The sequence below is a fragment of the Quercus suber genome, unplaced genomic scaffold, assembly GCF_002906115.3.
Source record: "Quercus suber isolate HL8 unplaced genomic scaffold, Cork oak 2.0 scaffold_729, whole genome shotgun sequence".
NCBI classification, from domain to species: Eukaryota; Viridiplantae; Streptophyta; class Magnoliopsida; order Fagales; family Fagaceae; genus Quercus; species Quercus suber.
Genome location: NW_027070169.1, coordinates 233,308 through 260,767, shown reverse-complemented (window position 1 = coordinate 260,767; position 27,460 = coordinate 233,308). Strand labels below are relative to the sequence as shown.

The window sequence follows — 27,460 nt, the reverse complement described above, 5'->3', positions numbered from 1 at the left end:
TCTGCCAACGATCATATCGCTGTTTTTCCTCAAGATGAGCATCTAATGAAGGAAAGCTAGGACATGGTTTAGTAAGAACATACTTATACTCGTCAGTAGTAAGAACAATGTCCAAATTTCTTTTCCAGTCAACATAATTGGATCCATTCAGTTTGTTTTGATTAAGAATAGTTACAAGTGGGCTAAATGATGCCATGTTCAAATCTGAAAACAATAAACATGAATATAATAAGTAAACTGGACATTATCAATTTAGCATATAATCATATAGTATGGAACCTTAATAAAACCATAGTATAATATATGTAATGACAACCTAACCCCGTAATTAATATTCCTCAGAAGCAAGGTCATACCAATCACTATGATCAGGCGAGAATTATTCTCATTATTAATGTTATCATGGTAACTCTTACCAAACAAAAATAATTTGTCGCTTTCCCTTTAGCCTCTAAGTAATAATAACATAGCTCTGAAGGGAGGTTAACATTAAACTTAGTCTAATGTACACTATTGCCTAGAATTAATGTGAATCACCAAGTAACTCCACAGAAGCGTGGTCGTTTTTAATGTAAAACACATTTCATCTATCATTAAGAAGTTTAACCTATAGTACCATGAATCAAACACTCTCCAAAGGGAGCAAGGCATATACACCAAGGCGAAGTGCTTGATCACACTACTATAAACCAACAATAGAGACCATGAGATGCAACCCTTGTATCTCTCTCCTACTAGATGTTTTAAAATAAAGGTTTTTAATTTTGAAACATGCATAATCTAATTACACATAGCCTTGCTCTTTCTACATGTGAAAATGTTAGGTTCTAAATGTTTAGAACAATTGGCAATGAACACAAACTTGTCTAGATATAGATCTTAGAGTCTATAGGTTTTATTAGACAATGCTGAAGGTGATTCAAGTCAAGATTCGAGAACATACAAGCTGCAGGAAGAAGACTTCATATTCTGCCTGGTTCGATCAATCGAAGAACAGGCTCGATCGATCGAAAATCGTATCTGCAGAATTTTAAGTCAGCCCAAACAGCAGCTTAAGCCCATTAAGGATTAGGGTTTCAGATCTAATTTTCCCACTATATAAAGGAAACACTAAACCATGTTTTTGGAGAGCTTTTTAGAGAGAGAGAAGAGAGTGTCTCTTTTGTATATAGGGTTTTGTACTCAAACCTCTCTAAGGTCTTTGTTGCTCATATTGCTGTTTATGTGAATCTCTTGTGAGATCATTGAGGAACTTTCCTTCACATATACTTAGGGTTTTCGAGATTCAAGATTATGTCAAGAACTTGGTAATCATTCAGTTGCAGATTCAAGAACTTAAAGATACACAAGCGGGGGTGCTTGTACTTGATTGAAGAGTCCAAGAAAGAAGGAGTCCGTGGATTCGGAGCTTGCATGTGGTCGTGTCAGTAAGTTCTACTGGTGGGTAGCATTAGGAAGTCAAGCGGGGAGCTTGTAGTCCTTCTGTATGAACTTCGATTCTTTCATAGTGGATTCAGGTTTGCCTTGAGGATCGGTGGGTCAAATCCTCCCCAGGTTTTTACCGTGTGGTTTCCTGGGTGATCATATCTTGTGTTATTTATTATTCCGCTGCATTATATTCTTAATATGATTGTTTGATTGTTTTAACCTAGAATTGTTTAATTTGACTAAGTAACAACTTGGCTAATTAACTAGGCTATGCAATCTGGTTGGTTTAAGGGGTCTAAATTTCCAACAGAAAACACTTAGAAAAAATTCTAATATTCTTTCTTTCAATCGATCGAATATGCCCTTGATTGATCGAAAATCAATCAATTTAAAAAGTTTGATCGCTGTTTCACTCGATCAATCGAAAGTGATTTTTGATCGATCGAAAATCGCGAAACTCAAATTTCCAGAAATTTTCTAAGACAGTTTTCTTCGTTTTTCATGAACAAACATTCAACATATGAACATTACAGACAGAGATTAATGTCAAAACTGAATTCTATTGATGCTATAGCCTTAAGACTTAATTTAACATACTTAAATTTAAATTTAAATAACATCATAACATCAATTTCAGTTTTCACCAAATCATAGTTTCAACAACATGCAGAAAATTAAAACATAATCTTCTAACAATATGAAACTATCATCTCTGATTCTAAAACTCACAAAACATGTTAAACAGATTGGAAATTGAAGACCGCTCTGATACCACTTGATAGAAATAAGCATGTACGCAACGAAAAATTAGCGGATCTACTTCATTCTCAATCTATAACATGTAGTATATGAATTTCAGAATTCGAGTATAAGAGAGCGTACCTTGAAGTGGTGAATTTCAAAAACAAAGATCGAAGCACTTGAAAAATTTTTAATCTTCACTCCAATTCCACTAACGCCCAAGAAGTGTGGACTCTTAATCAATTACAAAAGGAGAATTCAAAGAGTGACTTACACTCACATACACACCATTACAATGATGTTTTTCTCTTCTTAAAAATTTTGTATGTTTTTCCTTTTGTATCTAACCAATTATCTAATTGGGCTGGCCTTTTGTGCCTTTCCAATTGGGCTTAAGTGTGCAGCTTGGAGTGGGACCAAAAGAGACCAATAAGACACTAGCTCCAATGGGCCTTGGGCTTTTCTATCAACTCTTGACAAGTTCAAAGTTACCATTAACTATATTTAATACCACTATATAAATATAGTTGCACTCTAGGTCTTATCTATCAATTATATTCCAAGACTTTATTGTATATGCAAACCCCTTCATAAAATATTCGTAGTAATACAAAGTCATAAATGTGAACTGCCACTTTGTAGATTACTACATCTTAATCCTTGAGTACCCTGTTTAATCCTTTTTAAGTTATTCATCATATATTTATGAAATCCAATTTCATAAATATATACTTTAGTAATTTTTTACCAAAGTTGTTAGGCCTAATTCTCTGAATAACAAACCCATTAAACTTATCTCAAGGGAATATTTTATATTTTCGTTAAAAGACTATGAATTCCATCTTGAGAATATATGTTCCATTAACACTAAATGTGGTTATCCAACATATTGAGGTTTTGACCATTACTTTATATCTCACTCCTGATATATCAAAGCAACCTACACTTCATGATCAAATCCATTATTCTCGCAGGATTAAGAGTTCATGCAAATATAAGTCGTGAGATTCATTATTCATTTGACAGTCCTTAGGAGAATAATAAATCTCACAGCGGTCCAGTTCAATATGTCTTGACTCTTAAAATATATCAACACATCAACTAGAAGTCTCCACTTCTATGATCAAGATAAATCATCATAGTTGTTATGTTATAATCTTCGCAGATGAAATGCCCAATTTCATCACCGACTACGAACTATAGTTTTGAGTTTACAAAAAACTTGTGACTTATATCTTCTGTGACTAAATCACATAAATCACATACTATACATCTTATGGACTATGTGATAATGTCCAAATATTCATGTTACAATTATTTCATATAATAATAATAAAACTTTATTTAACACAATATTAAGTCATACATACTGTAATCAAGTCCATTATTCTCGCAGAATTAAAAGTTCATGCAAATATAAGTCGTGAGATTCATTATTCATTTGACAGTCCTTAGGAGAATAATAAATCTCACAGCGGTCCAGTTCAATATGTCTTGACTCTTAAAACATATTAACACATCAACTAGAAGTCTTCACTTCTATGATCAAGATAAATCATCATAATTGATATGTTATAGTCTTCGCAGATGAAATGCCCAATTTCATCACCGACTACGAACTATAGTTTTGAGTTTACAAAGAACTTGTGACTTATATCTTCTGTGACTAAATCACATACTATACATCTCATGGACTATGTGATAATGTCCAAATATTCATGTTACAATTATTTCAGATAATAATAATAAAACTTTATTTAACACAATATTAAGTCATACATACTGTCATACACAATGTCACACTTAATATCATACATAGCATCATACAATAGGATTTAAGGGCACTAATCCTAACATTTAATCAGATGACCACAAGCAGGTTGGGAGAAACATCGGTCCTTAATGGTAGATGATGATGCCACAAAATCAGCAGCTGAAATCCTTGTTTCAATAGATGGCCGAAGTTGGGTTGGTCACATTTTCAATGTAAACCTACAATAAAGCTTAAAAAGAAATGGGATACACTAGTATGGTGTTTTCCAAAAATACTTTGATGCTTAAGTTAGAAAAAGAAAAAGATGTTTATAGGGGAATTGACTTGGAATGGTTTTTGGATGAATTTTTATGTGTACCTTTTGATTTTGTTGTTCCTTTATTTTATAGTTGTTCATCGCCTTAATGAACAATGAATTCCTATATTTATGTTCTATTGGAAAAATTGGTTTTGCATCTCATACAAAACACACAGCGAAAGCAACAAATACGAATCTACTTCATTCATGAGAGATAAAATATAACCTTGAATTCTAGAGCAAAGAATAGAAAGCATATCTTGATGCAGTGAAATTCAAAATCAAGACTTGAAAATTCCTCTAATCAACATCCCAATTCCACATGGTGCTTGAGAAGAGTGGTCTCTCAATCAGTCTTTATGTATGTTGATTCTTAAAGAAAGTTCTTATTCTTCTCATTGTAGAGAAAAACTATTTTCTTTTCTTTTCATCATACGTACATTCTAACTACCTTGGTATTTACTTTATTTAATAACTCTTATTAAATAAAAACTGATTATTTAATTGGGTTAGCCTTTTAGGCCTGCCCAATTAAGCTTTAGTTTGTGGCTTGAGATGGGACCAAAGGGATCTAGTAAGGCTCTAGCTCCAATGGACATTGAGTTTATTTGTTAACTCTTAAAAAGTCTAAAGTTACCATTAATTATATTTTATACCACTATATAAATATAATTGTACTTTAAGCCTTATTAATAAATTCTATCACAAAATTCTAATGATATCATTTGACCTCTCCATGGAATATCCATAGTGAACGAAGTCATAATGAACTGTCACTTTCTAAACAACTCTTTTATCCTTAAGTACCCAATTTAATCTTTTAGTTATTCATATTTATTGAAATCCAATTTCAATATATATAAATTTTAGTAACTCCTTACTAAACTAGGCGCCCTAAATAACCAGTTTCCATTAAACTTATCTCAAGAGGATATTTCGTGTCTCTATAAAAATATATTATATATTATATCTTGAGAATATGTGTTCCCTTAACACTGAGTGTGGTTACCTAACATACTGAGGTTTTGACCATCAATATTAGATCTCACTCCTAATATATCAAAGTAACCTATATTTCATGATCAGGTTCACTATCCTCTCAGAATTGAGAGTCTATGAAATTAGAAGTCGTGAGATTAATCATTTAGATGACAGTTGTTGATTGAATAATTAATCTCACAACAGTCCAGTTCAATATGTCTTAATACTTAAGACATATCAACACATCAACTAGAATTTTCCACTTTCATGATAAAGACAAACCATCTTAGTTGATGTGTTATAGTCTTCGCAGATAAAACGCCCAATTTCATCACCGACTATTAACTATATTTTGAGTTTACAAGGAACTTGTGATTAATATCTTCTTTAACTAAATTACATAAATCACATACAATACATCTCAAGGTCTATGATAATGTCTCATTAGTTCATTTATAAATAGTCTCATGTAATTAAACAATTTAATTATTTATGACATGCCAATAAATTAGATTTTAGGGCATAAACTCCAACAATCTCCCACTTGCTCTTAAAGACAATTTACCATATATCTGACACTAATTTCCCTTTAGAGTAATTCATAGTCACTCTAAGGCAAGGTTTGGAAAAAAGTTTCAACCAGATTTATTGCAAATTATCTTTTCTACTACTACATCTCACATACTCATATCTTTCTAATGACATAATACTTACGCTTAATGTGTATCTTCACCACCTAAGATGAACACATATCTTGAAATCCAACTTCATGAATCACAATCAAACTACAAGTTAGTATTTGTACAACCAGTAACTATCAAATTCTCACTTTGGTAGACAAGCATATAATCTCTCATTCTCCTAAGATATTTGAGTATATGCTTTACTCTCACTATATTAAGTGATCTTAGATTCAATTGATATTTGCTTACCATACCCACCGCAAAATAGATATTTAGCATAGCATAAAGACTTCCTATTAATATGGTATAAGGAACCGTCTTAATATGCTCGTCCTTTTATGTCTTAGGACAATAGTCCTTTATAAAAAGAACTTTAAACTTAAAAGAAAAGAATCATTTCTTGAATTATTACATGCTATACTTGGCTAGAATCTAATCTATTTAAACAGTTTGAGAAAGACCAACATCCTAATTTCTGAATTTTAATAAAGTTTAATTCTTAGAATGTGACTAGTCTTTTCCAAATACTTTATATCAAACTGGACTAGACAACAAAAAAACTCTATTGATGACAGTAACTCTATATCATTCTAAATGATTAGAATGTCATTAATATACATTAAGAAATTTATTATTCTATATAGCTTTTACACACATAAGGCATTTTTTTTTTAATACTTGATCAAAATCAAACAACTTGATTGCTTGATCAAAGATGATATTTTATGATTTAGATGCTTGCTTTAGTCCATAAATGGACTTTACGCAATTTGCATACTAAACACTACTAGTTCTTTGCTATGAATAAGTCTGGTTATATCGTATAGACGTCTTTCTTAAGATTGCTACTAAAAAAAGCTTTCTTAATATCCATTGCCATATTTCATCCAAATGAAATATAATGAATAAGAGAATCTAAATAAAGTCAAACTTGACTATTGGTGGAAAAAATCTTTTCATAGTCAAACCATTTCTTTCTGAATAAATCTTTTCGTTACTAATCTTGACTTTGAAGGTTTACCCCTTCTAATCTTTCAATCTCATTTTCTTATAGACCTATTTGAAAACAATAGGCTTTATGCCACTAGGCGCCTCTACAAGTTCTAGACTTTAAATAGAATCTAATTCTATTCACAACCATTAGTCCATATTCATATCATTTATTGCCTTCACGTAGGATCGATGATCAAATTCATATCCTTGTGGAATGACTTCAAAAGTTTATCTCAAAAGTATGAATTTATTTGGTAATTGGTAATCCTTCCACTATGATATTGTATCGGTGTAATAGTTATCTACAAAATAATGTCTTGTGGTGTATCTAATACAACCATCTCATTTCTAAATGTATTTTATAGTTGTCCTATAACAAAATTTTGACATTTTTCTTCTAGAACAATCTACTTTTAAAAGAGCTCTATTCCTCCTTTATGTATGCACTGACTTAAAGAAGTCATTGGAACTTCATTCCTTTATAAAAAGAACCCTAGATCATATTATTCTCTAAATAGAATTCATAGACTGAGAATATAACAAAATAATGGTTCTAAAATCCTATCTTTCACCAATCTTGAATATCATTTAGATTAATAAGATCTAGACATAAGTGCCAAAACATACAATACCAAATGATAGAAACTTTCTCTTTAAAAAGTAAAATATGTAAATTTCCATCTAGAAAACAATCATGGACAATGCTTAACTTTACCAAAACGGAAACACTTTCCTTTCAGTCATACTTTTGAGCCTAATTTCCTTTTGGCAACTATTAGGGCAAATAGCTTGTCCAACTGTTTGGTTTTATAATTTCTCTTCTTACCACTCTTACCTTTCAGTTCAGGCTAAGAATTTGAATTAAATCATATTGATCCTAGCCTTAACTTTTAAGATGTCTTCCATTGCATAGAACTCACTAATTAACTCAGATAATGTAAAAATAATTTATTTTCAAAACAATCTGAATTGATCAAATGATTCTAACAAGAACTTGTGGATCATATCCATATGAGATTAACAATTAATCTCTACATTCAAGAATTCCAATTCATTTAAAAAATAAAACATTTTCATAATATAATATAGAATAAGTCTTTCTTAGTACTCAATATGATTCATATCAAACATCTCATTTAGACTTAATATAAAGTCTAATTCTAGTACTAACTCTTGCATCTCATGTTGTAGCACAATTGAGATAAAAGTCAATATAACATTTTAGCATTTCAATGGAGACTATGATTATATCATAAGCTATCTTTCATAAATGCATCATGTATAGGAAATTATAATAATGCTGAATCGAAACATATTTATGTACTTCAGCTTCTTTAAGCACCATATCCAAAATTATTTCATAATTAATGTGATTCAATTAAATTAGTACTTAGAGAACAAAAATTTATGACAACTTTATTTTGGGACTATGAACATAAATACAAGGAATTTATGTTAGGATTAGTGCCCTTAAATCCTATTGTATGATGCTATGTATGATATTAAGTTTGACATTGTGTATGACATTATGTATGACTTAATATTGTGTTTAATGAATTTGTTTTATTATTATCTGAAATAATGGTAACATAAATATTAGGACATTATCATTTGGTCCATGAGATGCATAGTATGTGATTTATGTGAAAAGTCACAGAAGATATAAATCACAAGTTCTTTGTAAATTCAGAATTATAGTTCGTAGTCGGTGATGAAATTGGGTATTTCATCTGCGAAGACTATAACATATCAATCATGATGATTTGTCTTGATCATGGAAGTGGTGACTTCTGGTTGATGTGTTAATATGTTTTAAGAGTTAAGACATATTGAACTGGACCGCTGTGAGATTTATTATTCTCCTAAAGACTGTCAAATGAATAATAAATCTCACGACTTACATTTGCATGAACTCTTAATCCTCAGAGAATAATGGACCTGATCATAAGGTGTAGGTTGCTTTGATATATCAAGAGTGAGATCTAAAGTAATGGTCAAAACCTCAGTATATTGGGCAGTCACATTTAGTGTCGATGGAACATATATTCTCAAGATGGAATTCATAGTCTCTTAACGGAGATATAAAATATTCCCTTAAGATAAGTTTAATGAGTTTGTTATTCAGAGAGTTAGGCCTAACCACTTTAGTAAGTAGTTACTAAAGTATATATTTATGAAATTAGTTTTCATAAATATATGATGAATAACTTAAAAGATTAAACCGGGTACTCAAGGATCTAGATGTAGTAATTTACAAAGTGGCAGTCTACATTAATGACTTTGTACTACTACGAATATTTTATGAAGGGGTTGCATGTATAATAAAGTCTTGGGATATAATTTATAGATAAGACCTAGAGTGCAACTATATTTATATAGTGGTATTAAATATAGTTAATGGTAACTTTGGACTTGTCAAGAGTTGACAGAAAAGCCCAAGGCCCATTGGAGCTAGTGTCTTATTGGTCCATTTTTGGTCCCACTCCAAGCCACACACTTAAGCCCAATTGGTAAGGCCCAAAAGGCCAGCCCAATTAGATAAATTGGTTAGATACAAAGGGAAAAACGTTCAGATTTTCATATGCAAGAAACATCATTGTGAAATAGTGTGCATGTGAGTTTTTGTCACTCACTAGTCATCCATTTGTTACCAATTGAGAGACCACACATCTTGGGCGTTAGTGGAATTGGAGTGAAGATTAAAAGTAGTCCCAAGTGCTTCAATCTTTGTTTTAAAATTCACCGCTTCAAGGTACGATCTCTTGTTCTCAAATTCTGAAATTTACTTAGTACGTGTTATCAATATCGAATGAAGTAGATCCGTTTAAAACTTATTTTCCGCTGCATTTATCTTTATTTCCATCACATTATAATTTTGTATCCATAACCATATAGTATGGAACCCAAAAACTATATTATACTAGGTGCAACGACAACCTTATCTCGCAATTAATATTCCTCAACATAGAGTGAATACCAACCACTATGATCAATCAAGCGAGAATTATTCTCATTATTAATGCTATCATGATAACTCTTTCCAAACAAAAATAATTTGCCGCTCTTCCTTTAACCTCTAAGTAATAATGACATAGCTCATTTGGGAGGTTAACATTACACTTAGTCTAGTGTGCACCATTATCTAGAATTATGTGTAGCCACATTTCATCTCCCTTATAGTGTTTAAACTTGTAATACCATGAAACAAAACAACCTCCTTTGGGATCGCGAGACATATACGTCAAGACGAGGTGCTTGTTCACACTACTTTAAATGTGTAAGTTCAATCTTGTAGTACTATGAAGTAAACACTTCCTTTGGGATCGCGAGGCATATACACTAAGACGAGGTGTTTACCTACACTACTATGAACCGATAATGGAAGCTGTGAGATCCAACCCTTGTATCTCTCTCCCACTAGAATTTTTTTTTTTTTTTTAATGGATTGTCTTGAAATCATTGTGATCTTATCACAATTTTAACCCTACACATAAATTTTTTTTAATTGTTTAAATTTGATGTGATCTGACTAAGTCACATCACAGTATTGTAACGAACATTCACATAATTACAAAGAAGTTTAATCATATAATCTGTGAAGTAAATACCCTCCACATGGAATGCAAGGCCCAAGGCCAAGACAAGCTATCTATTCACATTACAATAAACTTAACAAAAAGATTGTTTCAGCACTCTCACTTGTTATTTGGGTTTTTCTTTAATAATTGTGATCCTATCACAACTAATAATCTTGCACTTGTTGAAGACTCTAATCTCATTAGAGTCACTAACTAAAATGGAAAGTCCTAAACTATTTAGGATTCCTTAAACCCTAATAGATCAAAAATTAGTTATAAAGAACTCTATCCTTAATTTACTAGATTAAGTATTCTAATCTCATTAAAAACTATAGAACTTTAATTAGAATTTTAATCTCATTAAAAACCTCTAATTAAAATAAATTAAGGACTTTAATCATACAAAAATTCCAATCTCATTAGAATGTTTCTTAAAAGAGAGGTCTTAAACAAATTAGGACCAAGAGTTCTATTTAACTAACATCTTTGATCTCATTAGGTCTTTTAGTTAGATAATGATTAATAAATGTCCTTAACTTTTAAGAACTATAAAAATTAGTCACTTTATATGGAAACATGTGTAATCTCATCACACATAACCTTGCCTTTTATCAAAGTTTTAACACTTAATCAAAAAGCAAGTGAAAATTCAAAATTTAGTACCTTCAATCTGTCAAATCTCTTCATTGTTCTTCCATCAAAAACACCTTTTGATTTTATCAACAAAGATTTACAAATCAAACATGAGGGTTTTCAATATCAAGATCAAGAACCATAATAATCCTAGAAACCTTGAAAACATAATCCTAATCTCATTAGGAATAAATTTCATTAAAGGATTTTAACCAGTAACCAAAAAACTTTAATTCTAGCATTAACATGAGAGTATCAATATAAGTGTGTGTGTATATATATATATATATATCAGGCCATGAATCCTATATATTAATTTGAATGAAGTTAGACCTTGAATCTTATTTAAAATCAATCCAAGTTTATCAATTCGGATAACATATAAAGCACTTCAATCCTTATAACATACGGATTCCATGAACATAAAAGCATGACATAGCACCATAAACAAAAGACATGATCATGGGCTTCATGGAATAACACGAACCATTATATATATATATAACTTGGCATACAGTCAAAGACATAATTATGCAGAAACTTTACTACAGAAAATAAAAACACCAAGAAAACTATATTCTTTAATTCTAAAACTCAATCACATGTTATACAAATATGATATTGAAGACTGCTTTGATACAAATTGTTAGAAAAACTGGTTTTGCATCTCATACAAAACACACAGTAGAAGTAACAAACACAAATCTACTTCATTCATGAAAGATAACATGTAACCTTGAATTCTAAAATAAAGAATAAAAAGCATACCTTGATGCAGTGAAATTTAAAACCAAGACTTGAGAATACTTCTAATCAACATCCCAGTTCCACATGGTGCCCAAAAATGGTAGTCTCTTAATTAGTCTTTATGTACGTTGATTCTTAAAGAAAGTTCTTCTTCTTCTCATTGTAGAGAAAAACTCTTTTCTTTTCTTTTCATCATACGTACCTTCTAACTACTTTGGTAGTTACTTTATTTAATAACTTTTATTAAATAAAAACTGACTATCTAATTGGGTTAGCCTTTTGGGCCTACCCAATTGGGCTTTAGTATGTGACTTGAGATGAGACCAAAGGGAACTAATAAGACTCTAACTCCAATGGGCATTAGGCTTATTTGTCAACTCTTGACAAGTCTAAAGTTATCATTAATTATATTTAATACCATTATATAAATATAATTGTACTCTAAACCTTATTAATAAATTATATCCAAAGACTCTAATGATATCATTTGATCCCTCCATGAAATATCTATAGTAAACAAAGTCATAATGAACTATCACTTTGTAAACAACTATTTTATCCTTAAGTACTCGGTTTAATCTTTTAATTATTCATATTTATTGAAATCCGATTTCAATAAATATAAACTTTAGTAACTTTTTACTAAAGTGGGCACTCTGAATAACCAGTTCCCATTAAATTTATCTCGAGAGGATATTCCATCTTGAGAATATGTGTTCCCTCAATACTACGTGTGGTTACCCAACATACTGAGGTTTTGACCGTTAATATTCGATCTCACTCCTAATATATCAAAGTAATCTACATTTCATGATCGGGTTCACTATCCTCTCGGGATTGAGAGTCTATTAAAAGTCGTGAGATTAATCATTTAGATGATAGCTGTTGATTGAATAATTATTTTCACAGCGGTCCAGTTCAGTATGTCTTAACACTTAAGACACATCAACACATCAATTAGAACTCTCGACTTCCATGATCAAGACAAACCATCTTAGTTGATGTGTTATAGTCTTCGTAGATAAAACGTCCAATTTCATCACTGATTACGAACTATATTTTGAATTTACAAGGAACTTGTAATTTATATCTTTTGTAACTAAATTATATAAATCACATATAATACATCTCAAGGACTATGATAATGTCTGATTAGTTCATTTATAAATAGTCTCATATAATTAAACAATTTAATTATTTATGACATGCCAATAAACTGGATTTTAGGGCATAGACCCCAACATGTTCAACGGCTAGTGTGTTACTAAATTGATGGTCTGATGTACACAACCCATTTGTTACCGTTGCTTCTTCCGATGCTCTTCATCATCAATGCGTGTAATAAATGTGTAACACCTGCTTTGATTGTCATTATAGGGAGTGACGATTGTAGTTTATTTTTTGACTCATCAGCAAAGATGGAGATTTTTGAGTCACCCTTAAAGATTGAGTTATGCAAATCCAATTCCTGAACAAACTAGACAACCGTTCTTACCACAATAGTTTCAAGAGCGACCATAGAGGAGGGGATAGGGATAATCTTGAATAAAGTTGTCATTATTTCTCCAAGAGAATTGCGGACCACTACATCAACACTCGTTGCATTCAAATCTTCGAAGACTATACCATCAAAATTTGTTTTTAGCATTTTGGGGTCAGGTGGTTTCCAAACGGTTTTCTTTGGGAGCTACTTCGAAATAGGTTTAACACGTTTATCCAGAGGTGCTGTTCACTCTGTACTTATTTTGCTGATTCCAAATTGTCCAACAAGTTATAGCAAAGTTTTCTGAACCTTATGGTTGACTTTATTTATTTATTAATTAATTTTATATTGAATAGAAGACTTTCCTAAAATTCTATAATTAAAAATTGAAACTTAAAATTAATAAAGAGTTATCATTAAAGTAAATATCGTAAAGTAAAACTCTCTTTTAAAAAAAAAAAAAAAAAAACTATCAATTACGATGACAAGTCACAACCTCATCAATCACGCAAGACCTAACGGCCAGTAGCCCCCAAGTCCTAAGAACTCATAACTTAATTCAAGTCAAATGAATAAGTTTTAATTAAACGTGTACCCATTATCAAACAAATCAATCAGCTACCTTCCTCGATTTGTCTTCTCTGTTCCCTTGTTCGCAATCAAGTACTCAAAACTTCCCCGCTAATCTCGGTCCCATCTCTCTTTTTATTTTACTTTATTTCCTTCCCATCCAGTCCCTGCCTTTTATGTCCGAACGGAACACACCCCAATCCGCTCTTCTTTTGCTATTCTAGCATAGGCATAGCAAACCAACAAAAACCAAAACCAAAACCAAAAAAAACAAAAAATGTCTCTCCTTCTCTTCCTCCAACTCATCTTCTTCCCCCTCCTCTGCTCTTCCACCTCCACCACCCCCAACCCTTTCGGTAAAGCACAATCTCTTCCCTTAATAACTAATAACTAACTTACTTATTAACTGTCACTAATTCACTAACCACATATGTTTTTTTAACAGACGTTTCATACTACATTGACTGCGGCGGTCCCACCAACACGATCGACCCCTTCAACACAACATGGCTTTCCGACCGCAACTACACCGGAGGGTCTGTGGCGATAGTCTCGGAGCCGTTACACTTCCATCACTCTCAGGAAAAGACACTCCGTTTCTTCCCACTCTCCTTCGGGAAAAAGAACTGCTACACCGTCCCACTCCCTAACGGCCGTTACTACTTCCGTACATTCACCGTCTACGACAACTACGACGGTAAGTCTCACTCTCCTTCCTTCGACGCTTCCGTGGAGGGCACTTTGGTCTATTCCTGGCGCTCGCCTTGGGCTGAGTCACTCGCGCGTGACGGCGCGTACTCTGATCTCTTCGCTTACGTCACCGACGGTCAAGCGGATTTCTGTTTTTACAGCATTGCCACTGACCCGCCCGTAATCGGTTCGCTCCAGATCAACCAAATCGACCCGAATTCATACAACGCCGCTTCGATCGGTCAGAGTTTCATCCTCGTCAACTATGGTAGACTCAGCTGCGGCTCCCCCCAATGGGGCCCAGGCTTCACCAACGACACCGACTACTTCGGCCGGTCCTGGCAATCGGACTACAGTTTCCAATCTCATATTCCCAGCTCCTCAGCACTAAGGAAGATAGGCACAAACAATGCTATAAGCGGGACCAATACGGCGCCGAATTACTTTCCGGCGAAGCTGTACCAGACGGCGGCGACGACGATCGGCGGAGTGATCGAGTACGATTTGAAGGTGGATGCGAAGCTGGATTACTTGCTGTGGTTTCACTTCGCGGAGCTGGATTCGAGCGTGAACAAGGAAGGTCAGAGAGTGTTCGATGTGTTGGTCAATGGCATTAATGTGAATCGGATTGATATTTACAAGGAGGTTGGAGGCTTTGCAGCTTATACTTGGAATTATACGGTGAAGAATTTGAGTTCTACTGTGTTGACCGTGAGGCTGGTCCCGGTGGTAGGGTCGCCGGTGATTTCTGGGCTCGAGAATTACGCGCTGGTTCCGGCTGATCTTGCTACTGTGCCTGATCAAGGTAAAGAGATTCTTGAAATTGAATTAGGGGAAAGAATTTTTATTTTATTTTATTTTTTTTACTTTTTTACTTACTTAGACTTAGAGACGAAATGTATGTATTGTAGGGAAGCAAAGATTTGGATTCATATTCTCTTCTCTTCTCTTTCTTGCAACCAAACCCAACTTTGAACATTGCTGAATTTCACTTCAAAACCCTTAGAAAACTAAATTTGGAAGAGAAATGAATGTGAATAAATTAATATTCTTCATTAATATTTTGTTTTTTGACACATCAGTTTCTAAAGTTTATGTACTATCAGTATCTTTAGCATCATTCGTTCACGAGAGAGAGAGAGAGAGAGAATCTAGAGGCGTGTTTGGCACTTCGTTCTTCCATAGGTATTGGTTGAGAGTGATGTGGGAGAGTCATTAGAGAAAATTATTTTAATTTTAGATTTATTTATTAGGTTATTATTAGTTAATTAGGGTTTTCTATGCCAATTATAATTAGGGTTTATTTTTCTTATATAAGGAAATATTGTACTTTTATCAAAGGGAGCTTATTTTGATGAAAAAAAAGATTTCAATTAAAATGATCTCCAAGGTATGGTGTGGCGCCAACTCCAGCCCCACCCTAGGTGCTAAAACCTAGTGGATTTCCCTTGCTTGCTTGGTGTTGACTCCAAGCAAGCCTAGGTGTTGGCTCCTACGATCTAACTTTATTTTCCGTTTGTTTAATTTATTATTCAATTTTTTAGAGACCATGACTTCAGATAGAATAGAATATAAGAAAAGAATTATGGCCAAAATAGTCTAATTTGTCAAGGATCCATAGCCGACCCCAAATTTTTTGGTACTAAGGATTTGTTGTTGTATTGACACCCACCAAGTGCATGTGTAACCTACACATTAAAAAAAATGTCAATAATAATTTAATGGTTTGATAACAAGAATGATTTGGTGAAAATGAGATATAAGCAAGGCTGAAGAGTGATTAAAATATAAAAGAAAGACTCTAGGAATCTTAGGAATGTGCTTGATTCTTTAGGTTATGTGAGCTGATACTAATCAGGGTTTCCTTTGTAGTGGTTGCTATGAGAGCATTGAAGGAGTCGCTTCGTGTTCCCGATAGAATGGGTTGGAATGGTGATCCCTGTGCTCCTACAAGTTGGGATGCTTGGGAGGGAGTTACATGCCATCTCAACAAGGATGGAAAATCCCTCGTGATATCTCAAATGTAATAATCTCTTTTACTTTCAAAGCCATTTGTGTCAAACTTTTTATTTCCTTTTCTATCTGGTAATCGAAGAAGCTATAATCTCGGGCCAAAACTCCTAGTCATTAAGTATTATATATTGATCAAATTATAAATTTCAGAGATCTTGGAACTCAAGGCTTGAAAGGAGGATATATTAGTGACCAGATCAGTCTTTTGTCAAACTTGGTAAGCCTGTAAGTATCAACTGCCAACTCTTAATGTTTTGCATCTTTTATATTCATTGATTCAACATATTACTGTGTCAAAAAATTATGATGGTTTTGCAGTTAGAAATAGTTCAATGAGCCCTTTCTTAGTATTCTTTTCTATCTTGGAACAGATATAATTTCTCCCCCATCATTGGTCACCAAGTCTTATCATATAATCATTACATTTTTTTTTTCTTGAAATCTTATTTTATCACACCTGTCCTTGTGCTTTTAAGGACAGTTTCCACTTTTGGACCTCCTCTAAGTTATGCCCGGTAAATATCCTAAAGCAATGGGAGAAGAATGGTGATTATGTTTAGGAACTTGTATTACTTCCAGTTATTCCCATGCTAGTTGTTGCATATTTGTACTTATCTTATGTGGCTTCCTTTAATTGGCATAAATACATTGCAATTGTGGTTAAAAGTTGATATTGGATGATCAAAGTTGTGTTTAGGAATTTATACTTCATCTAATGATTGAGATGCACACATTCATAAGTAAATTGTCAAAGGGATGGATGTTTTCCTTTTTCCATTCATTGTGCGTTTGATAGATTTCTATTGTTTATACCTTTATAAGGTTGTGCTTGTTCTTCTATTCGAGTTTGGTTAATATTCTAACTTCTAACATGGTTTCTTTAATGTTGACATTTTTTTTTTCTTCTTTTTTCTTTGCTTTGCATTTAAACCTAATTTGTTAATTTTTGGAGTATGCATTCACAATTCATATAAGTTCTGAATATGTAGTTAACGTATAGATTGGTTAACATTTTGAATTTTGAATTTTTCTAAATGTACAGGAACTTAAGTACTAATTCTTTAGGCAGTACATTACCATCTGGGCTAGGCCAAAAATCTCTCATACGGCTGTAAGTATTGAGCATTTGTTTAGTTTGTAAATTACAATTATAGGCTTATAGTACTGGTTTCTATTGCATATGGCATGTTCTGGTAAGTGCCACACTGTAAACCACTAATATATTTATTTGATATAATATCACTCAGTTGATCATAATTTCATGGAAGATTCTTTGCATTTGTTTATTTGGAAATAATTTACCTTATTGCTCAATGACGTTCCTTTTTTCTTTGGTCGTTCTTACATGGTGCATGTAAGTGGGGCCTTGTTCCCTTCAATTTATTTTGCTAATTTAATAAATTTCTTTGCCGTTTGAAAATTACAATTTCCCCTTTTTAAGTATGATTAATGCTTCTCTTCTTTTAGATGGTTTTACCATGTGATCAATCTTTATCTAGTTTTCTTCTTATGTTCACTTAAATACTTGTCTATGTTACACTTAATGGCTCCTTTAAGATAGCTCAAGTGTAATACAAAAATCTGCTTGTTTACATATATTATTATGTTTTCTACTTTGCAGAGATTTATCGTACAATCAGTTTACAGGGTCCATTCCAGATAGTCTAGCATCTTCAAATCTGCAGCTGGTGTAAGTAGTTTGGCAGTATCCAATTTGATTACTGGATTTTATCAAACATATCTAACAACATCATATATTGTCATTTGTGGTCATTAGGAGCTGTGTTAATAGTATATTTCAGCATGGATAGTGGCTTGCTCAGTAAGCTGGCATCTAGCATCCCATGTTTCATCAGAAGACACCAGTTACTTTCTCAAAGTATCACAGCTGAATGCTTATAAATACACCATATTTGGAAAAAAAAAATTAAAAAAAAAAGGAGAAAGCTTAGAGCTGTTTTTAATAAAATAATCAATTTCCCAACAGTTAATTAAGCCAAATGTGAAGGAAAATATAACTTGAATAGCTAGAGTTCTTTGAGTTATAAATAAATTCTACTATCAAGCATTTCACCCATTATTCACTTATTTTAAACACTCCATACATGTGTTGGGGTTTTTCTTTGAACAGTAATGCATTTTGTGAGGGTTTCTCAAATAATGTGTTAAAACCTTCTCCCAAAGTAACACATTTAGTATTGTGGAAGATGTGGCCACATTGGCATTCTTCCCTATTTTATGCTTGGGATGAGCTGTAGACCTAGACATCCAAGGTTCTATCCCCAGTTAACAGTTTCACTGGATTACCTAATACATGGTTCTGGTGGGTGGGGTTGTGTATCCATGGTTTACTCCCCATGGGTGGATCTGAAGGGCCCTGCCTTGGTGAGGTATCATGGTATTAAAAAAAAATAATAATAATAATTAAAATTTAGGAGTATTGTTACAGTAGTAATTTATAATACCATAATGGCAGTGTGGCACTTCTAATGGTGTTCTTCAACATAGAAACAGGTGTTCAATAGTGCATTAGTTTAAAGAAATAATTTCAATAATGTTTTATTTTTTGGATAAGTAAATAATGTTTTATTGCATCAAATATATTCTCATAGTGTCTTACTTTAGACATGCAAATTACACCTCTTACTTTAATGTTATATCCTTTTAACATACTCGGACTTGATCATCTAGAAGCCATCATTTAAAAGCTGAAATTTTAATAAAATGGTTAACAAGGACATGAGCTAACTTACTTCCTGAATCTAAAACACCATTTACAGACCCCATTTTTGATTTTTCATTACAGTGTTTATATCATTTCTTAATACACCTCTCTCTTGTCAGGCTATTGAATGATAACTTATTAGAAGGACGAGTACCAGAGGAACTTTTTTCAATTGGTGTGCATGGTGGAGCAATTGAGTATGATATAATTTAATTTGCTAGCAGCTACAATTAATTTGTTATATTAGTTCAAATGCTATAGAATCTGTAGGCTGACAAATTTTTGTAGCGTACATGATTTGTGGTAGGCCCTAAGCTCCCTTTAGTTCTAAATTGCTTCTATCTTTTTCTAACCTTAGCTAAATCATTCATAGCTCTTGCATTTGTTTCTTTCAGCTATTCAATCCCCTAAAATTCCGGTTGAACTAAATTGTTAAAATCTGTTTTATTTCATAATGTTTTCCATTTGCTATCTGATCCTCAATGACCTGAACCATAACATATGCCCTCAAAACATCTTTTTCTGCCACTCCTTTCTGGGCATGTTTCCTTTGCAGAAAGATTTTTTAATTTATAAAGCAGGCTCGGTGATGAATTCTCTACCTCAAGCATCTTCTTTGAAGGGGAAAAAAATGGAAAATCACATAGGAACAGAGAAACCTGTCTCTTAGACATTGTAATCCACTGATACTTTTTATAAAGCCATGGAGCGACTATTCAGCAAGCTACCAAGCTCATGTTTTCTTGAATTCTTAGTTTAAATATATCTCTTCGAGATATCAAGCCCAATCATAGTCAAGGACTGAAGGTGCAAGCCCAATCCTTGATGTGTAAGCCAGGAATACTACAAGTACTATAAGTCAATTAACCATGGTTTATTGTATGGTTATTTTAGGGTTGAGCCTCCAATAAATACCACATTTGTTTCATTGTAAAAGACAAATGATATTATAGTGAAGATATAGCCATTAGGGCTTTATCTTGTGGACATAGGCCGTTAGGTCAAACAATGTAATCCTTTTATCTCTGTTTTCCTACTCGTGTTCTACATCATCTCACTTCTTTACCCTTCCTCTATTCCCCAGAAAGCTATGAACAGCAAAAGGTCGTACCCTTGTTTTTACTGGTTAAGATTTGTTCCTTGAGAGGTCCAAATAAGAGTAACTGCAGAACCTTTTCTGCTGTGGAAAAAGAAAGCACACATTTCATGACTGATCAACACAAGTTATCCTCTTATAAGAATATCATTGCAGCAAAAATAGTTAAATAAAGGGGCATCTAAATGTCTTTAAAACTTACTGACCCTTGACGTCCCTAATTGCATAATGACTTGTGGGTTACATATATCTTTTTTAGAAGTGGCTTTTCATAATATGGTTCCTTACATAATGAGCTTAAATCTTTCTTGACAGTCTTTCTGGTAACAAAGGTTTGTGCGGTGGACCTACTTTGCCAGAGTGTCCTTTATTCTGGGAAAATGGCAGCTTATCTACCAAGGGTAAAATTGCGATAGGCTTATCAAGTCTTGTCTTTTTGTGTGTGCTTCTGCTGGTGATATACATGTTCTGCATCAGAAGGGGTAGAAACGATTATGACTTTGGTCTCCCTCAAGATTTAATGTGTAAGTATGATGACAAGGAAGGAAAAATTCATCAATCATTTTCAATGTTCTTTTCCTTTGCACTCTTTTATCTGTTTGGAGATACTGTAGTGTATCATTTTATTATCTGCCACGCTATCTGTGTTTTCTTTTTGTCCTTTTAAAAGTGATGCATAAGAAGATTCAGAGTATATTTCACTATCTGATATAAGCTTGAATTTAGAATACTAAGTAGCTCCTTAGTACTAGATTATGACGCCTTATTTTCATTTAGAACTACTGATTCCTAGCTCTGAAGCTGTAATTCCAATAGTTTATCACTTGAACATGAAAATCAAAAAGCACTCCCATGTTTCTCATTCTACTACAAACCAGAATAAAAAAGAATTAAAATCTAGAATGATATGCTAATTAGGCTATAACAATAGTTGTTAGTATCATACGATACGCACGTATTGTACAATATGTATCAAATCGAACAAAAAACATACGATATCGTATGCATATCAATCATGGTCAAGAATTATACAATACAAAGATGCGTATCGAATGATATGGATGATACTTAGATATGTGGGTTCAAGTTGAGCTTTTTGCTCAACTTGTGCTTTGACTTGAGTCCAACAAGTTGTTAGACCTGTTTTTAACACAATTATTGGGTACTTGGTTGAGCCCAATAAAATAACATGACAATGAATTTTTTTTTTCCTTCTCTCATGGAAAATTTGGACCACACACTTGGCACTTCACTTTCACATTTGCAAATTTCTAATATATACTATGAATAAAGTATTAAATAACAATATAATAATTTTTCATTTTTTATTATCATTATAGAAGTCCAAGAAACTTGAATGACAAGAAGAAATATAAAGAAAAGTTATTGAAATAGAAGAAATGTTGGAGATGAAGAAGATGTTAATGATAAAATGACTTTGCAAGATAATGATAACATTGATTTGGACTATGGAGATAAAGTTGATTAGGAAAGATGATGAATATGAAGAGAAACAAAATATTATTTTAGTTCGACCAATATGACTTTGGATGTTATAAATTTATTTTAATTTGATTTATTTAGTTAGTTTTGTTAAATATTATTGCATAAGCGATGATTAAATTAGTCATTAGTTGAATATGTTTCAAACTTATAATAAATATACCTTTCATATATGTATATCTACAATTTTTCTATAAAGTTTTTGTGTATCTTACGATGCATGATGCAAGAAAATGAAAAGTCAATTCATAATAAAGTGCATTTATTTATTAAGTAAAAATAACAAAGAACCAAGCCTCCACATTCCCAAGTTCTGTGTTGACATAGGCTGCATCATTTCATCTTCACTATAGTCTATAGCAATTTTGTCTCGTAGTATAGTATATGTTGTAGTGCATTGACTTCTCTGATTTGGGTTAAGTGTAAAGCATTAATGAAGTATATAATGTAAACCCTTATGCATTATTCATTTTCATTAAAAAGGAAATGCACCTTTTTGCTTTTTGCCATTGAATATACCGCCAAAAATTTATGTAGGGTATAGGTTCCAACTTACAAGCTGTCCAGTTATCTCATTTGTGGAATATCTTCAAAATAATCCAATATACAAGTTTCATTTTGTGGATATGTAGAACCATTTTAAGTTTCTACTTTCTAGTACCTTTATTATTTTGATCTCATAATCAGAAGAGTTTTTTGCTTGTATGTTGAGGAACTTCCATGTGCTTTTTGTCTCTTATTCATCAAGGGAGATCTGATGCACTGCCCACAGTTGGGCTATCAAGATTCTGCAGTCTTTCAATAACAGAGATTTTTTAGTTTTTCCCTTTGGAAGTATACATCACAGCAAAGCATTTTATTTTGCTATTGGCATAATCAGAGGTCTCTTCCACTTTATTTGATTTCCAACATAAAAGTTGGATATCTTTTTTGAACGTCATACTGGTGAAATTAAACTTTGATTTATTTTTTAATAGAACTTTGATCTATTATAATAGTGGTTGAATGATTAAAATCATAGTTTGCTACAAGCTTAAGCTTTTGGGATGAGTAATAGTCTGTCATAGCATCAGAGCAAGTGGTCATGAGTTCTAAACATATCTCCTTGTGTTGAGCCTAATTGACTTAGTTGTGTAGGTCCACACTTGAAGGAGGGGGTTGGAATAATGGTGAATTGATTTAATTCATCTTTTTCCTGTTAGTCTATGAGAAGTGGTAGTTTCTTCTAAAAGTGATGGCTTCTTAGTTTGTAGATTGTGTAAAAAATTAATTTCCTGTTGCTTCAAGAATCAAAAGATTCCAATGCCTCATTCGCCCTTGTTTGCAAGGAAAGTCACATGTTTGAGGTAAATTTGGTGTAGTTTAGTTACCTGGTCACTGAATAATTGGTTACAAGTAAATCTTGTGTTTGCACTGAATTTGCTTTTTACATTATTGTGAATTTTCTGTTTGTTCCAATCTTAGCCAGATGTTTGAATGTCTTGTGGAAACTAAACTGCTTTGAATGGTTGTCACCAATGCATTATTTTATAGATAAAACCAGCACATATTTAGGATTGTTTTCAGAAGGGGCAGTCATTGACATCTCACTCTGAATACATTACTGGAAGTTGTGGTTGAAAACTTAAAATTTCTTCAGTACTTGGCTAAAAAAAATGCAATTTTCTTATTTTATGGGTTTTTCTGGTTTAAATTTGGAAATTTTAAATGCTCTCTAAAATTTATCAAGCTGTTCCATTGTCCATTTGATGACCAACATGCTCTTAATTTATTTACGCATTATCATTTAATCAGTTGATGGGATGTTACCAATCAAAAAAGAAAATCAGTTTATCAGTTGAAAGGATGTTATGTATTAAGCTTGTTTCTTTATTGAATGTCAATCTAATTTCATGTCTTTTTCTCAGCACTGGCTGCAAAGAGAAACAAGTATCAGAGGCAGAAATCTTTGATGCTTCTTGAAATGGAGAGCCAACATGCAAAGGGACTGCCATCACCTTTTACTCCCTACTAATAGAGTTTACAGAAAAGGAGAATATTGACGTTTATGGTCTTCCCTCACCCAAAAGATGTAGAAAGTGGATCTCTAGTGTGATTATACAAGATCTGAGATATGATGCTAATGACTCACTGCACTGCTTCAGACGGACGATTCAGAGTTTTGGCTTTTGTTCACAATTTGTTCTGAAATGGGGTCAAGGAATGCCAGTCTATTGAATGCAATGTGGTCTCGTGTTATTTTTGACCAGAACAAAGGTGTAACCCCACAATGTAAAATACCCAGTTTGCAGCATTTTGATGAATATATGATGTAAATCTATAGTGCAATGTATGTAATGGCAACGCGCCGATATGCCAACTGTTCCTAGGTTCATTATGGCTGCATGATCCCCTTTGGCGATTCTTTTCCTAACGTTACATGCTGACTTGCTTAACCTCAGATGTATGCCCACAATGGCTTGTCTTATATTTATTGGAAATGACAAAACTTAGGTATTCAAAATTTCTAAGGATATGATTTATAGTTTTCACTTCTTTGTTTGTTTTACCTTTTCGGGGTTTCTTTGATGCTCCTGTAGTTGTGTTGTTTACTGTTTATACTGATGTGTGATGTGCTTACTGTTACACTGCTATGGGATGTGCTCAATGTTGTGGTTCAAGTGCTTGGTCCTATTCTATATTTACTTACTAGACGTTCACTGAGCTTGCGATTAAAGAAGCATCATCACTCATCAGTTAATTAAGATCATGTTCCTTGGAGACCTCTATAAGCTCAGTGATCGTGTGTGCTACGTATTAGGCTTTTACAAATTCTATTGCAGTAGTTGTGCTGTGATATTGACGCTCACGAATAAAGGAGTCTCTCTCTCTCTCTCTTGTAAAATATAGAAAAATCTTTTGATTTCGCCCTTGATCTGCCAAAATTGTCTTAAGACCGAACTAGGGGCTTTGAAGATGGCTATCATCCCGCAACTTCTATATTAAAGTTAAATATTAAAGTCCTATTCCAAGTGTAAAGGGAAATTTATATCTTTTTATTTTATTGTGGTGGATAGGGTGAATAATGAAGCTTACCGTACCTGCACTATATCTCAAATAGTAATAAGTCCGTGAGATGCACGGATTAATTAAAAATTTTATGTAAACAAAAAAAATTACGTGAGTAGCTTGAATAGTACAATAGAGAGACAAATTCTCCCATACATTAGCCACTCTAATCTACTGTTGAAGCGTAGACGTGTAAATATTAACAATGTATGCACTGTACACAATCCATCCAAAGAGATTTATAAAATAATTTTGTTTACTTGCTAAAAGCAAAACAAAGTTGGCTTTTTTTGACTAATAATGAAATGACCAACAAGTAAGAGCATCACAGTTCACAAGAATTGTAAAAAGTAATTAGTCCTTCCGTAGGTTGGGAGGAGGGAATTAAATAGAATAGAAATAAATAAAAAGAATAGCTTTAGAATATTCTTCATTTCTCTTATTTGAGAGTTGTGGTAAGCCTTTTGTATTTTAGGCTTAATTTCTCCTATTGTATCACGATCCGTGATTTTGAGGTAGGGGAGTTGGGACTGGCCTAACTGAAACTCATCTTAGGTGATGAGAATCAATAAGTACCATTAATGTATCCATTGCATGTTCTAGTTGGACCTATTACTAGAGTAAGATCTAAGAAGATCAAGGAAGCACTTAATGGGTTGATTCAAGATATTTGGGCTGATTCTAACATGGGACATTCCAAACTTGACCCAAAAGAATATGAAGGCGTAATAAATTTAATCCAAACTATTGATAGGGTTGATCTAGCTTAATTGAGTGTAATTTATGATGTAGATTAATGACTGATTGACTTTCCAGCTCCATACCAATTAATAACTATTTTTCCTCTTTTGGAGTGGCTAATTTCATACTAAATCCACCTTAATTTTAGGCTTCTATTATATAGTACTTTTATTATTATTATTATTATTATTATATATTATCCTATTGTCAATCATGTCTTATAAATAGCATACACTCACTGGAATGGATAATTTATTGAATAAAAATTAGAAAAACACATGAGGTTTTGTTTCTTCTTTTGGTTCTTCAAGAACTGTGAACTTATTAGGGATTCTTCCCTGTGGCATTCAAATTTTATACCTTTGGTTCGTGATTCAGTTATAATCATTGGGTCGAGGTCTATTACTTATAACTTTGGTTCGCATTTCATTTATAAATGTTGGGTCGGGGTTTCTATCAAAAATCTAAATTTTAGCTTTCTTGGGCAAGTATTTCAATATTATTTTTTGGGTCTCAAAGCGTGTTGATTGAGGTTCGCATCATTAGGCTAGCTTGTACGCAAGTTGGGCCATCCTTATGTAGATGCGTCTTGGCTGAAGCCTTGAATGTACATCATGCTCACGGCAGGAACAACTGTTACAGATATTATAGTAGGAAACACGATACGACAAGATGACTAAAACATCTCTACAAATAATAATAACACATAAATAACACAACAAAGAAGAATACCGAGGTCATGGCAAAGTAATACAATCACGAATAACAAAATTGCAGCAAACAGTTTAGTAGTAAGGTAACACGTTAGTCATTCGTCAACCAAAAACAAGATTCATCTGCCAAAGAAAATGGCGTAGCTATTTAATAGACACAAGTCCAAAAAGGGAGCTGATCTCCAATGTGGGTAAACTCAAAGGAGGCTCATGCCGTAGAGATTACACACTTAGGAAAAAGGATGTAGATGGCTTAAATTTGAATTCTTTGCTTATCAGAGAATGGGTCTATTGAAAGGGAGAGAAATGGGTAGCCTACTGATGTATACCTTTATTTCTATCACTCATGTTTTTCTTTCAGATTTTTGTATCTTTCCCCCTTTTTTTTACTCTATTTTTTTTTTCTTCTTTCTACCTCTGTTTCTTGCTGTTGTTCCTCCTCCTTCTCTACTATTCACAACTATGGCCTTTTATATTGCCTATTGTGACAGGATTTACCGTTTTCATCCTTTAACTACTTTTGGCTTGTTGTAGGCATCCTTCCTGTTAGGATTAATGCCTTTAAATTTTATTGTATGATGCTATGTATGATATTAAGTGTGACATTATGTATGATTTTATATTATGATTAATAAATTTTTTTTATTATTATCTGAAATAATGGTAACATGAATATTTGAACATTATCATATAGTCCATGAGATGCATAGTATGTGATTTATGTGATTTAGTCACAGAAGATATAAGTCACAAGTTCTTTGTAAACTCATAATTTTAGTTCGTAGTCGGTGATGAAATTGGGCATTTCATCTGCGAAGACTATAACATATCAACTAAGATGATTTGTCTTGATCATGGAAGTGGAGAATTCTAGTTGATGTGTTGATATGTTTTAAGAGTTAAGACATATTGAACTGGACTGCTGTGAGATTTATTATTCTCCTAAAGATTGTCAAATGAATAATAAATTTCACGACTTATATTTGCATGAACTCTTAATCATGAGAGAATAGTGGACCTGA

The 27,460-nt window shown here is 32.9% G+C and overlaps 1 protein-coding gene across 1 annotated transcript; it reads left to right on the top strand.

The window, feature by feature from the left end:
• The first annotated feature begins 13,962 nt into the window (after window positions 1–13,962).
• Window positions 13,963–24,467, top strand: LOC111984869 (receptor-like protein 4). The gene is made up of 9 exons (XM_024016488.2): window positions 13,963–14,265; window positions 14,355–15,404; window positions 16,472–16,622; window positions 16,763–16,837; window positions 17,655–17,723; window positions 18,234–18,302; window positions 19,457–19,534; window positions 20,749–20,957; window positions 23,844–24,467. The coding sequence occupies exons 1-9, from the start codon at window positions 14,187–14,189 to the stop codon at window positions 23,948–23,950; spliced, it is 1,887 nt and encodes a 628-aa protein (XP_023872256.1). The 5' UTR covers window positions 13,963–14,186; the 3' UTR covers window positions 23,951–24,467.
• Window positions 24,468–27,460: the final 2,993 nt, after the last annotated feature.